A 14,017-nucleotide genomic window follows, 5' to 3' on the forward strand; every position below is an offset into this window, starting at 1 on the left:
ATGTTTGATATTTGTTAACTTCAAAGACAAATCAGAATAATTAGAGAATGTGTTAACAGCATCACTATAAATTTTGAACTTCTAGAAAAAGTGTAAAAAAATTATACATAAAAATAAAATAGTTGTTTGTATCAAGGGTTGGTTTTAGGCAATTCACCCTACGACATGGCAATATTTTATAGGTTACAAAAATTGTAAATAAGGCCAACATTACCAATAGACTGAGTTCTCCAAGTGTGACACCAAATGAAAGAGGCTGCTGTGGATCAGTGACCTGTCAAAAAAGAAAAGGTAACAGGAAAATATACGGATGGTAAAAGTGAAGTCATGCTCCACTCTGCACTATAGGCAAAATAGAGCAATTAGTATACAAGTTAAGTTGCACAATCCAAATGGATTTGTGGGGGGAAAAAAAGAAGAGAAAAAGGCTAGAATTACCCATATTTTGTAGGCATGATATGAGTATGATACTTTCCCAGTGAAACTCTTTTCTTATGAAGTGAACTCTTTTTTCACTAACTAGATTCTTGTCTAAATAGTGAAAAAGAGATATTCTCTTTAGGTCTATCATTAAAGACGTTCTTCAAAGATAAATAAAGCAACATGTCACAGATAATAACCCTGCCACTAAACTATTTTCAACACTCAGAAATGTGAAATGTCTCATTAAGTCTTAATATTAACTTTTCAAAAATGCTTTGTCAGGAAATGCCCAAAATTTTTAACATTTAATTTCCTCAGTCTCTTAACCTATTAAACGTTTGTCCTATTCCTGATCTTCAATACATAAGTTATATTGATACGCCATGCTTATGCTGTACCACAATGTGTACAAGGTCATTATTTTAGACATCACAAGGATGTCCAAAAGGCATACGGGTGTTTTAGCCATGAAAGAAACCAGGGAAACTAGAGAAGAAAAAAATATAATGTTCTGAATCATCCAACAGGGACTCCAGAGTGTAATCATATAGACTCTTCTCAAATGCAGGAGAGATGAATGTTCTGGAATAAGTGACAAGCACAAATAGCTCTGGGAGCTTAGTTTTTTATTATCTTCCTTATTCCTACACTCATCTTTTTATACCTCAGACAAGGAGCTCAAAATAACCTGCAGCTCTTTCAGAAGGAAGTGAATAGAACATAACTCCTCACTTGCTAAGACACTACCCACAGACTACTTCTATCATCCAATGAGCATCTTCATGATATATTACACTTTCCCTACAAACTACTGCTAGCTTCCAAAGAGTACCTTTATGATAAATTTTTATACTTCCCCTATTCCCCACTTCCTAAACTACATTTTTCATTATCCTAGATACAATAATTAAGGTAGTAACATTGAAAGAGGACTGATACAAGAAAGACCCCTTTGCACTTTTTCATTCGTTTCCTCTTAGATTATTTTAATATATCTTGTCAGTGACACTAACTTAAACATTATTGATGTCACTCATCTCACTCCTGGGCACTCTGTATATTTTTTTTATTAAAGAGAAATAAGTACTTTTCTAATTGTACTTGCACAGTAAAAAGGCTTAGTTTAAGTTCAAACTGAGGTTCTCATTCATCAATATGCCATTAGTTTTAAGAATAACTCTTTCATTTCCAGGATGTGTAAAGTTGATTTATTTTCCTAAGTTTGTTTTAACAAGGGCATTGATGACTTAGGTGTTCTAGACATTTAACAAAATTTAGTTTAAGGACTACCTAAAATCAAAAGGTAAGTCAATATAAAACAGAGATAGTATATCTTGTAAAACTACAAGTACATCTTACTAAAACTGAAGTTCTATACAGAATCTATCAGAAAAAGAAAATAAATTCTATATATTTCAGTACTGCTTTAATTAAATCCAACCTTAAAATTATTTTTAAAAAAAGTACAAACTCATGTTTAGAAGAGATGGAATAGCATTTCCATTATCATACGTAAATGAAAAAATTCAAGGTTATTTAATGTAGTTTTCAAACTTTAAACAAAGCAATGCATACTTGGTTTAAGTAAAACTAAAAGTAAACAGTTTTTAATGAGCCAATGTTAAACTTTGGTTGTAAGTGAAGTGGGGTTTCTAAATACAGTGTTGCACATGTATGTGAGCAATTGTGTATACTTAATTCCTTTTGAAGGAATGTAAAGACAATGGGACTAGAGTCTACTGACATATGATTTAGTGACCTCTCTATCAACTACCATTATAGTTGACTATTTCTATCACCACTTGGACCTAATTGTTTTAATCAATGTAGTTCCTTAAAGTTATAGTAAGTCTTAAGGCATTAAGCAAAATTCAAAATAAATAATAGAGGACAACTGAAAAATCTCTTATATTACTTTTAGAAAGGTGCATATGGTGGTTTTATATTTATACACATAAATGCCTAACGAAAGAAGTGTAGCACAGGAAAGACATTTTTTTCGTCAGAAAAAAAATCATTGATTTAAAATTGAGTATGGATAACCCATACCTAAACAAATTAATAATTAATGTCATAAAACACACAATTACAAACAACCCATATAAATTTAAATTACTTACATCATCTTCATATTTAATGTGAATGTCTGTGATTTTTACTTGTACATTTTTAATTACTTGGGTTGCCAATTTTTCTAAAAATGTATCCTTTTTGGCTTCTTTTGGCTTATCTATAAAAAACAGAAAAATACAAGGTCAAGAGTTGAAATTCTCACATACTTCATTATCAAATGACCAAACCATAGCTAAGGCACTACTCAACAGAAAGGACAGCGTATTCTGGTGTCCTTGTTTTATTTTAGATTCATTTTAGACTTTAATATGTGTTTCCAATTTAAAACTTATTTTTGAAGTTACAGTATATCTAACATTAATTTTACCTTTGAAGAAAGAAATCAAGTGGCGATGTGTACAAATAACACATGGCGTAAAAACTACTTTTACCTACCTTTCGAGCGATCAAGACCTTTAAAAGGTTTCTTAAAATGTTTTTTGTGCTTTTTACGTTTACGTCCTTCTCAGTGGAAGCATTTTAGTGAGAAAAGGATAAAATTCAAGTTAGCCAACTAGAGGACAGAAAAGAAAACAAGAGAATTCTTCCTAAAAGCAAATTTTGGTACAGTTCACTTTACTTTTATTCTATCTAAACTGATCTGCTATTTCAATACAAACAGAAATCCATAAACCTCCTTAGTCTAGAATAACCTCCTTTAAACTAACAAATAACTTGGCAAGTACAATTACATAAAAATTGGGCAAATATACATACACAAAGCCCATTAAAATATTTATGACTCTTCATAATACAAAGTTTAACTTTAATTTCAATGTTATAAAAATAAAAATACTGGAAATGTAATAATAACAGAATACAAAACTTTCAGGGAAAGGCTTTCACAAATACATGGTAGGGTCATAGAACACAAATGAAATGAATAGGTAGGGTGCTGACAGATAACTTCCTCTGGATGATAACACAAAATCCTTGAACGAATTAAGGATACAAAGAATCCCAAAAGAACAAAAAATGTACACTGAACTGTACTTTGAAATTGGCTTAATAATTAATTCCTTTAAAACCTCATCCTCTGGGGCACCTAGGTGGCTTAGTCGGTTAAGTGTCGAACTTTGGCTCAAGTCATGATCTAACCGTTCATGGGTTCAAGCCCCGCTTAAGGCTCTATGCTGACAGCTCAGAGCCTGGAGCTTGCTTCAGATTCTGTGTCCTTCTCTCTCTGCCCCTTCCCCACTCGCTCACTCTCCCTCTCAAAAATGAAATGTTAAGGATTTTTTAATAAACATTAAAAAAATAATAAAACCTCATCCTCTTTACTTGGCACTGCTTAACCAACAACCATCGTTCCCAAGTTACAAATCTCTACAGCCACCTTCCTACTAGACATCATCTCTTGTCTGCACTCCTAAGGTGGTCTTCATACCCTGCCTCTATTCTCCACTCTACCTTGTACTAATAAACATCCTTCTATAGTGCCACCAGACTAATACCTTCTACAATACCATTCACAGCCTGTTAATTAATCCCCTACTCAAAATTCCTTTTTAAGGCTCTCTGCAGCTAAAATGAAAAAGTGTTTGCATAACACAAAGGTTCTTTCAGGATCCAACTCCTATCTCCTTGTGCTGGTCTATCTCCTCTACTCATGCTTGCAATGGATGCTTTCCAAAACAAGCCTTACTTTCTAACGGCTAATGCTTCTCTCTTACATGTATCATTCCCTAAACTTCAGTTGCCCTCTCTGAAGTTCTTCACCAGGCAAACTCCCAGGAGGTTCCCAAATCTCAGGTCCACAAAGGCCTTCTTCAACTCTTTTCAAGCAGCTCCAGGGCCATCTCCCTCTGCACTTTTATATAGACTTCCACTAAGCAGTGACTGTACTGTAACTGAAATGTTTACACAACTGTCTTGCCACTAGGCAGAAGTCTTCATTAGCACAAGAATTATCCTAATATCTGGGCACAAAGCACATAACAGGCATGTGTTCAAATGAATCAAAAAATCCACATCTGAAGAGTATAATAAAATATATAAACCTAGTTCACGTTGTATATATAGCATTTGAAAGAATACAGATAAAATTTAGCTTGAAATTTTAAAATTGTTCTTCCTTGGGGCTCCTGGGTGGCTCAGTCAGTTAAGCGTTTTGATTTCAACTCGGGTCATGATCTCACAGTTCATGAGCGTGAGCCCTGCCTCAGGCTCTGAGCTGACAGACAGCTCAGAGGACGGAGCCTGCTTCGGATTCTGTGTCTCCCTCTTCTCTCTCCACCCCTCTGAGCCTATTCACATCTGTCTCTCCCTCCCTCAAAAATAAACAAACATTTAAAAAATTATAATTGAATAATAAAACTGTTCTTCCTTGATATTCTAAAACAAACTGCCCTGCCACTATAAAAACTAAGAACCAAATCCTGGGTTTCAAGAATAAAACCCTAAATTTCAAGATGAAAATATTTAATAAATACATAAAGAATTTGGACTTTGCTATTATCAGTATTTCTTGCCATAATGATGGTCCCTGAGTCTTTTTTGTTCATAAATTAAACATTTAGACAAAGACTGAGCTCTCAAAGAAATATCATTTGAAAAGAAACAAGAAAGCCAAAGTAGCCCTAAGAATCACCCCCACTTGGGTTAGCCGAACAGCTTTCAGAGACAGCTACAGCTTCTGGGATTCGATACCACCATAACTCACTCTTCTTACCTTACCTATTATCCTTCTGGCTACACAACTGTTTTAGCCCCTTGTTTCATCTTGATTTGATCTCAATGTTACATGTACCACTTTTCAACCTCTTCAAGTAGTTTCAAAATCTAATGTGACTACTACCTAGTTCTTTGGAGAAAGTTTCTATTTAATCTGATGAACACTAAATTTATGATTTTCAATCACTCTCTAAAACAGTCCTCAAATATTTGGTGTTGGGCACCTTTTACACACTTACTGGAGAACTTTTCAAAGCTTTTTATTACTGTGGGTTACAACTACTGATATTTACCATATTGGAAATCAAAACTGAGGAATTTTAAAAATATTTATTAATTCATATTTTCAAATCTACTATGTGATAGCATTGATAATATATATTTGTGAAAAATAACCATATTTTCCAAACAAAAAGTTGTAGTGAAAAGAGGAACACTCTTTTGTAATCTTATAAATCTCTAGCAGAAGACAGCTAGATTCACATACCTCCTTCTGCCTTTGATCTATTGAAATATGTTGTTTCAATTGAAGCACACAAAGAAAATCTGAACTAACTACATACATATGTAATTTTTTTTAAAAAAGGGAGGAACATCTTCATGGTCTTTTCATGTAATTATGGATACTATACCCAAACTCAACATGTGGTAGTTTCTTAAAGGTTAGTTCCATTTTGGAATCTAAAACTCTATCAATAAATTTTTCATCCAAATTAGATTCAATAGGTCTACCTTGCACTTTAAATGAATCTTTTAGGGGCACCTGGGTAGTTCTGTTGTTTGAGCATCTGACTTTGGCTCAGGTCATGATCTCACAGTACCTGGGTTTGAGCCCCACATTGGGCTCTATGCTGACAGCTCAGAGCCTGGATCCTGCTTCAGATTCTGTGTCTTCCTCTCTCTCTGTCCCTCCCCCATGCACACTCTGTCTCTCTTTCTCTCTCCCTCAAAAATAAATAAACATTAAAAAAAATTTAAGTGGATGTTTCACACCACACTGATTTTTTCATCATGCATTGGTAATAAGGAAATATTGCTTCACTGAATTATGTAGATCTTCTCAATGTTGAGTGATTTCATTCTTTACTATTGAAAATCCCATTTGTTAGTATCACTACTAATCTCATCAGAAAAGTCTTTAAGTACTGGGAAGCTGCCAAACTCCAGGGGGCAAATACAAGTTTTCCACAATTCTAATTTTTGCTCAAAAGCTAGAATTTTATCATTAGCAACAAACATCATGAGTTGATTTTTCTTGAAGGTGTTTTGTTGAAGTGTCTACCAAACACCCAAATCCGAATAATAATAATCTGTCAATCACTCTTCCACGTAAAATAATTTTCCAGGAAAAAGGCAACTAGTTCAGCTGACAATTCAAACAATGTGCAAGTATTTTTCCTGGAAACAATCATCCTACTTAAGCGCTTTATATATATTCTCCCTTCGTCACACAAAAAATTAAAGACAAGTAGTCAAGAGCTTAAGTTTATTCAAATTAAATTTTTCCTATTCCATCAATAACATTCTTAGGTAATGTTGATGCTCCCTTTGCTTTGTCTCACCTTATTTTTTACCGTGAGTACATGGTAGTGAGCAATACAACGGCACCAGTAAGGCTTGTGCCGGCGCTGATTCATGCGGAGGCAGCCACAGTTGTACACAACACTGCTTCCGCATCGTCAGCACCAGTGTCGGCACAGTGTAAAATCAACTTGTGATTTGGTATTATTACGAAAACAGTTTTAACGTTTTGAGAATGACTGCTCTGAAATAACTTTTTAAATGACATCAAATGAGTAAGCAATATACATTCAGAAAGTAAAACAATAAAATGATCATAAAGTATACATTAAGTCCTAGACAAATGAATGAAGGTATTATCAACAAAATTAACTATTCTCATTTCAAAATCCGCAACATTCTAGGACTAGATTTTTATTCAGGTTAATGTAGTGTTTCTGAAAAAGTAAACTCTGAATCAATTATGTTTTCCTTTATAGGGATCACTGTCGGTTTGGGGGGGAGGTGGGGTTTTGTTTCTTTGTTTTACCACCAATACTGTCCAATGATTTTGTTATGACTAGAATGGGCCACTGGAATTCATTTGTAACTTGGAGGCAGATTACTCCTCATAGGATCAGGGAACATTCTCCTGAGAGATTGTAGAAAGTTGGTCTAATTATAACAAAATTAAAAAATGAGCCATGAGTATTTCCAGACTATCTTTTATATTAAACAAAGTAACTGTAAGGCAAATTAGCATAGTCAGTCAAATTTGCTAAAGGGACAAATTTTATTAAAAGAGAAACGCCAGGGGAGCCTGAGTGGCTCAGTTGGCTAAGCCTCCGACTTCAGCTCAGGTCATGATCTCGCAGTCTGTGAGTTCGAGCCCCACATTGGGCTCTGTGCTGTCAGCTCAGAAGCTGGAGCCTGCTTTGAATTCTGAGTCTCCCTCTCTCTCTGCCCCCTCCCCACTCATGCTCTGTCTCTCTCGGTCTCAAAAATAAATAAACATTTAAAAAAATTTTTAATAAAAATGAAATGCCTTTCAGGGCAATTTCCCTCAATGCTATGAAATCTGCAATGTAAATTCTTCTTCCATTTGCCAGATGAACCTAAATATTAAAGAAGTTTCTAGCTGTAGAAGTAACTCTAACCTAATGTTTACTGTTTATGTTTTGAGTACAGACCTCACTGGTCATTTAATCAATACAAATTTTAAGAGTGACTAAGTTAATATAATAAACTCCTATAAAGTTATAGAAAATATATCAAATTACCTTGTAAACTATCAGAATTATTACTTTAACATACTTGGTAAATTCTCTACCAAATAAAAGAATCCTACTATTAATCCTAAAGCAGTCAGCCTTCAAATTCGCCTTTTGTGGAGTCTCAAGTTTCAATATGCTGCATAGGACAATGGTCTACATTTGCCTCTGGAGCGCCTACCGAGGTAAAGCAAATCAGGGAAGGTATGAAGGATGCCAGACGGATACCTTTTATCAAGGCTCTAAAGAAAGTCACACAGTAAAACAGGTTCCATTTTCTTGCTTTTACAAGTCTGAAAACTACTACCCTAGGGGAGAAGTTGCCCAGCTGAGAAACCACTCCACCACAGAGTCAACAAGGCATTCCAGACGCAAAACTTATCCATAGATCAAACAGTGAGCTCCCAGGACAGATCATGTTTTACCCCATGAACATTCAAGCATACGTCACAGTGCTTGCCATGGGAACACACTAAATATTTAGTGAGTGAAGAAATGGCTACAGAAGGATGGGAAATGGTGATGATGGTAAAGGAGAAAAACCTGAATTACATTTCCATATTTCAAAAAAAAATGGTATGCCATCAAATAGGCTCCATTAAAAGTTCAAGAGTAGATAAGAATATCATTTTTTATACAGCTAGATAAAATTAACCATGCATACCCACCAGGCTTGATGTCCTTGTAAACAAAGCTTTCCAAGCCATATATGAACTCCCCTGAAAGTGCGCCTGCATCCGCATGGCAGCAATAATCAGAATGCAAAGCATTTAAAAATCACTTTAATTTCTCATGTAAAATATGTCTAAACTCAATTCAAAGAATTAGAAATCATGTGACAGAACAAGTAAAATGCAGTGACCCCAAAACAATCTATTTCTAAGTACTCAGAGTGACACCATTTCCATTATTTCAATACACAAATTTATTATCATAATATTCTAACAAAATCTCCTAGTAATTAACATTATAAGAGTTAATCATTTCAAATTAAGCAAGGCAGGCAAATAAATCAGCGCTAATGTCTCACTGAATTATTTGAGATTTTCAAACAGAGCAAAAGTCAGCTATTCTGGTTCCCTTTTGCAGAATGCAATATTGTGTGATATTTGTACTAACTTCAGAGTCAATCGAAATGAACGCCTCTTACTTTAGTCTCATCTGTCCCCTTTTTAGATACACTGACTCCTTTCTATCCATTCCTGTTAGTGACGGCCAGACAGCACCACCCTCCAGTTCCCTCCACATACAGCAAGCTTAACCTTCCTAAAACAGATATTACGACATCCCTCCCTGGATTTTTCAGAAAAAGGAAAAGGAAAACTTACTGACTGTCCCACTGGTTATAGGTTAAAGTCTGCTATAACATGGAACTAAAAATAAAGGATCTAGATAGAGCCAGAGTAGGTTCAAATTATAGCTCTTTCATTTTCTAGCTCTGTGACTCAGGACAACTTATTTAACTTGCAGCTTTCTCCACTGTAAGATGGGAACAATGATAGCCTTATATCATAAAGTTATAACTATTAAATGAGTCAATAAATATAAAGCATTTTGAAAAGTGACCTGGCAAATAACAGTTGCTCATTAAATGTTAGCTGCTACCATCATGGTCATTACCATCACCATTATCTCCATCATGGCATTCAAATCTCTTAAAACTGACCTAAACTCAGCTTTTTAACTTACATTTAACTACATTCTATCAAATTCCCAAATTCTTAGCTCTTCCCCATACATAGTCTATACTTCTATACTTAAGAGAAACTTCATTGTCCCTTCAACCTAGAAGACCCTCTCTCCTTTTCTGCAAATTCATCTTTTAGACACAGCTTAAGTATTTAAATATGTATCTTTATAGTGTCTGCCCTGATCTCCTTGGCTGGAATATATGTTCATTCTGAACTTCCTGACCACTCTTATCTGTACCACTGTGATAAGAATCAATACTTTCTCCTGCTTATTATTATGCATGTATGTCTTATTTTCTCAACTGAAATGTAACGTTGTTGACAGCAAGATTCATGGATTCTCTGACTTTTATGTTTGCATCAACATGTTGAGCAGATGGGCATAAGACTTCTCAAAAGTACCTAGAAACTAACAATACCTCCTTCAAACTTTTAATTTTAAACCTAGCATTCTATTCCCAGTCAAATCAAATAAGTATGCAAGTAAATGAAGACTTTCAAACTTGAAAGGGTTTTAAAAATTATACCCAATGTAGCCTTTCTTAAAAGCTACAGATATGCTTCAACATTACAAACAACAAAAGGCAAGGGACCCAGAAAATAGTGAATTAAACACAGGAGAGTCATGAAGACCAATCCCAGGATGACTGGGGGAAAAAAAAAAAACAACATTTCAAAGGGAGATCTTCAAGAGAAAAATGGGGATCGGGGGAGTGGGGTGAGGAACCCACCAATAGGTGGGTATGAGCAATAGTAAAGTAACACTGATAGTCAGATAACAGATTTCATGTAGCAAGTGAAAAGAATTAAAGGTAAATTTACACAGAAATCAAAGCAAATAAAAAAGAAGCATTTAAAAATTCAAGAAAAAAATGGTACATTTGGTTCAAGAAAAAATCATAGTACATCATTTGACCTATACAGTAAAAATTTACACTGTCACAGAACTGTAAATTTGACCTGTCATTGGCCATAAATTATGATACAACCATATTAGGAGAAGAGAAGGAGGGGAATTTAAAGTGAAAGAAGATGGTAAGAGAAGTAAACTCCTTGACTACCACAAGAGGATATCCTAGATAAGATCTTATGCTAATAAATTAGATAAAGGCAGAACATTAGTATTTCTAATACCATGGTTCATTCTAAGGAATGGGTCTAAAGGGTAGAGAAAAGCAGAACAGGGAACTGACATTTTCCATCAGAAGTCTTTTTGGCAAAACTATTTGATTTTAAAGTGTGTGTACATTACTTAGATAAAATTACCATTTTAAATACAGAATCTATAGCATTTGGGAATCTTTGGCCTCGGAAGGAATTTAATCTTTCCCTTTACTTTATAATGGGTTTTCTAGGAAAATAAACTCACTATAATAAAATAAAAGGAGAAAAATATCAAGAAGTTTACTTTGGGGGCACCTAGGTGGCTCACTCAGCTAAGAGTTTGACTCTTGATTTTGGCTCAGGTCATAATCTCACAGTTCGTGGGTTCAGGCCCTGCATCAGGCTTGGTGCTGACAGCATGGAGGCTGCTTAGGATTCTCTGTCTCCCTTTCTCTCTCCCCTCTCGCACTCACATGCTGACTCTCTCTAAAAAAAAATAATAAATTAAATTAAAAAGTTTATTTTGGGACACCTGGGTGGCTCAGTCAGTTAATCCTCCAACAGCAACTCAGTTCATGATCTCACTGTTCATGGGTTCAAGCTCCACATCGGGCTCTGTGCTGACAGGTCAGAGCTCAGAGACCAAAGCCTGCTTCAGATTCTATGTTTCCCTCTCTCTGGCCTTTCTCCACTTGTGCTCTGTCTCCCTCTTGCTCAAGAATAAACAAACATTTCCTTAAAAAGAAATTTTTATGTTTATTTTTACAGTTGAGCAAATTGTTTAGAAATGAAGTCAGTTATATTTCAATTTTCTTTTTTCCCCCATGATAGTGAGCAGCACTCTGTTTTACCAAATGAAACAAATTAAGTAAAAATACTTTTTTAAAGCAGATTAGTATGATGATTTTGATTTCAATTTTATCATCTGCTGCTTTGAGTTGCATTACTTCCTCTTCTTAACTCTCCTACTCTCTATACATGTGCCATGGTGCTGTCATGCTTTTAATCAAGAAGTAGGAAAGGAGTAAGTCTCCAAAATAAAGTATGGTATTAAGTAATAACTATTAATATTGGTGAAATGTGGGGCACCTGGGTGGCTCAGTCTGTTAAGTGTCCGCCTTCGGCTCAGGTCATGATCTCACAGTTCATGGGTTCAAGCACTGTGTCGGGCTCTGTGCTGACAGCTCAGAGCCTGGAGGCTGCTTAAGATTCTGTGTGTCCCTCTCTCTCTGACCCTCTCCTGCTCATACTGTCTCTCTCTGTCTCTCAAAAATAAATTAAAAAAAAAATGGTGAAATGCAAAGCATATAAAGACCAGAGTGTTTATCATTTGCATGAATAATATTATATGAAAATATGACCTGTATTCATAGAAACTTGAAAAAAATTTATATGCAGTCAAGATAATTCAACATATTTTTTAAAAAAACAGTATCAATATATATCCCAATTCTTGAATTCATCTTTTTTATTTTAAGATTTTATTTTTAAGTAATTTCTACATCCAACATGGGGTTCAAACCCACAACCCCAAGATCTGGAGTCACATGTTCTACAAACTGAATCAGCCAGACACCCTGAATTCATTTCTTTTATACTCAGAATATTTTTCTGAAAAATCTAAGATAATCATGTTAAAACTGAGGTTTGCTTTCCGAATTTTAGTTCTATCCCAACAAAACATGAATTTTACTATTCAAGAAGCCAAAATGTAATTATATATTATATAAGCCCTCAGGGCCACAGATGTTCAGCCTCTATAAATACATCAAATTGGGGTGCCTGAGTGGCTCAGTCAGTTAAGCCTCTGACTTAGGGTAAGGTCATGATCTCATCTTGGTGAGTTCGAGCCCTGCATTGGGCTCTGTGCTGACATCTCAGAGCCTGGAGCCTGCTTCCGATTCTGTGTCTCCCTCTCTCTCTGCCCCTCCCTGCTCATGCTCTGTCTCTCTCTGTCTCAAAAATAAATTAAACATTAAAAAAAATTTAAATACATCAAATCATCCTAATAGCCTCTCTGCCAGACCAAAACATATAAATTTCCTAAGCATTAAACACCCAGCAGTCAAAATTTCATAGGTGCTCAATACAAAATATAGCAGGTTATGATTTTGCCAATTAAGCTGTCAACTACTAACACAGGAGAGACTATACACACTTCTTACAGTTCACTGGAAACACTAAAATATGTTTTAAACAAACATAGTTATTTCCATCCAAAAATAAAAAAGAAAGAGGAGTTTGGAGCTTTTTCTAAAAAGGAAAAATATTACTTAATTTTATATATACATAATTATACTTATGTGTATAATTATGCAATATTACATATTAGGATACATATTTTATATGTATCATTTTATCTAAATATATGTCACTATACCTACTGATAAATGTATATTGTTAAATATAGTGTGTTAAAAAATATACTTAATGTGACCTGTATCAAGAAAGAAATGAAATTCTAGCGCTCTCCAAGTATTTCTCCTCATTTTATTGGTACTATTTCCACATATACTAATTAACCAAAAGTGAGTAAGAATAAGTCACCCTGAATTGTCATAAACAAAACCATTCTCACCTTGCTTTATTTGGCACACAAAAGTAATAGAAATAAAGAACACTTTTCATAAAAAACACAGATTCTTAAACTTCAGGGAAAGATAAAATATGCTCAACTATGAAAAGAGAAAGGTAACACATTTAAGCTTTTTAAAAATTTCTTCCATTTATGGGCGACTGGGTGGCTCAGTCTTGAGCATCCAGCTTCGGCTCAGGTCATAATCTCACAGTTTGTGGGTTCAAGCCCCACATCAGGCTCTGTGCTGACAGCTAGCTCAGAGCCTGGAGCCTGCCTTTGGATTCTGTCTCCTTCTCCCTCTGACTCTCCCCTACTCATGCTGTCTCTCTCTCTCAAAAATAAAAAAAACAAAAAAAGTTTTTTTTAATTTCTTCCATTTAGACAGCCTTAGTACTTAAAGTATTTTAGTAATTTTCTGTAAAACAATCAATAATTCTCTATAAAAGCAAGCACGAGGGGCAAAAAGAATTAGAATCAGTGATAAAGAATTCTAATGAGAAAGCTATTTTTAACAGCGATTTCTTACTGATTACACTAGGAAACAAAATCTTAGTATATCTGAATGTAATTTCTGTCATTTCTAACTCAAGACTTGCCCTATTATTTAAGAGAGACCAAAGAGAAATGCATTAGCATTTGTGGTATCATCTTCTTCCAACATAGAA

At 34.8% G+C, this 14,017-nt stretch overlaps 1 protein-coding gene across 1 annotated transcript in view; it reads right to left on the reverse strand.

The window, feature by feature from the left end:
• Positions 1-14,017, reverse strand: part of VPS13C (vacuolar protein sorting 13 homolog C) — a 173,026-nt gene that overhangs the window by 141,741 nt on the left and 17,268 nt on the right. Inside the window, exons 7-8 of the mRNA XM_029952250.1 lie at positions 2,544-2,653; positions 215-274 (exon numbers count right to left, since the gene is read on the reverse strand). Coding sequence (XP_029808110.1) covers positions 215-274; positions 2,544-2,653 — 170 coding nt within the window. The remainder of the gene's footprint in view (positions 1-214; positions 275-2,543; positions 2,654-14,017) is intronic.

Source organism: Suricata suricatta, chromosome 9, assembly GCF_006229205.1.
Source record: "Suricata suricatta isolate VVHF042 chromosome 9, meerkat_22Aug2017_6uvM2_HiC, whole genome shotgun sequence".
Lineage (NCBI taxonomy): Eukaryota > Metazoa > Chordata > Mammalia > Carnivora > Herpestidae > Suricata > Suricata suricatta.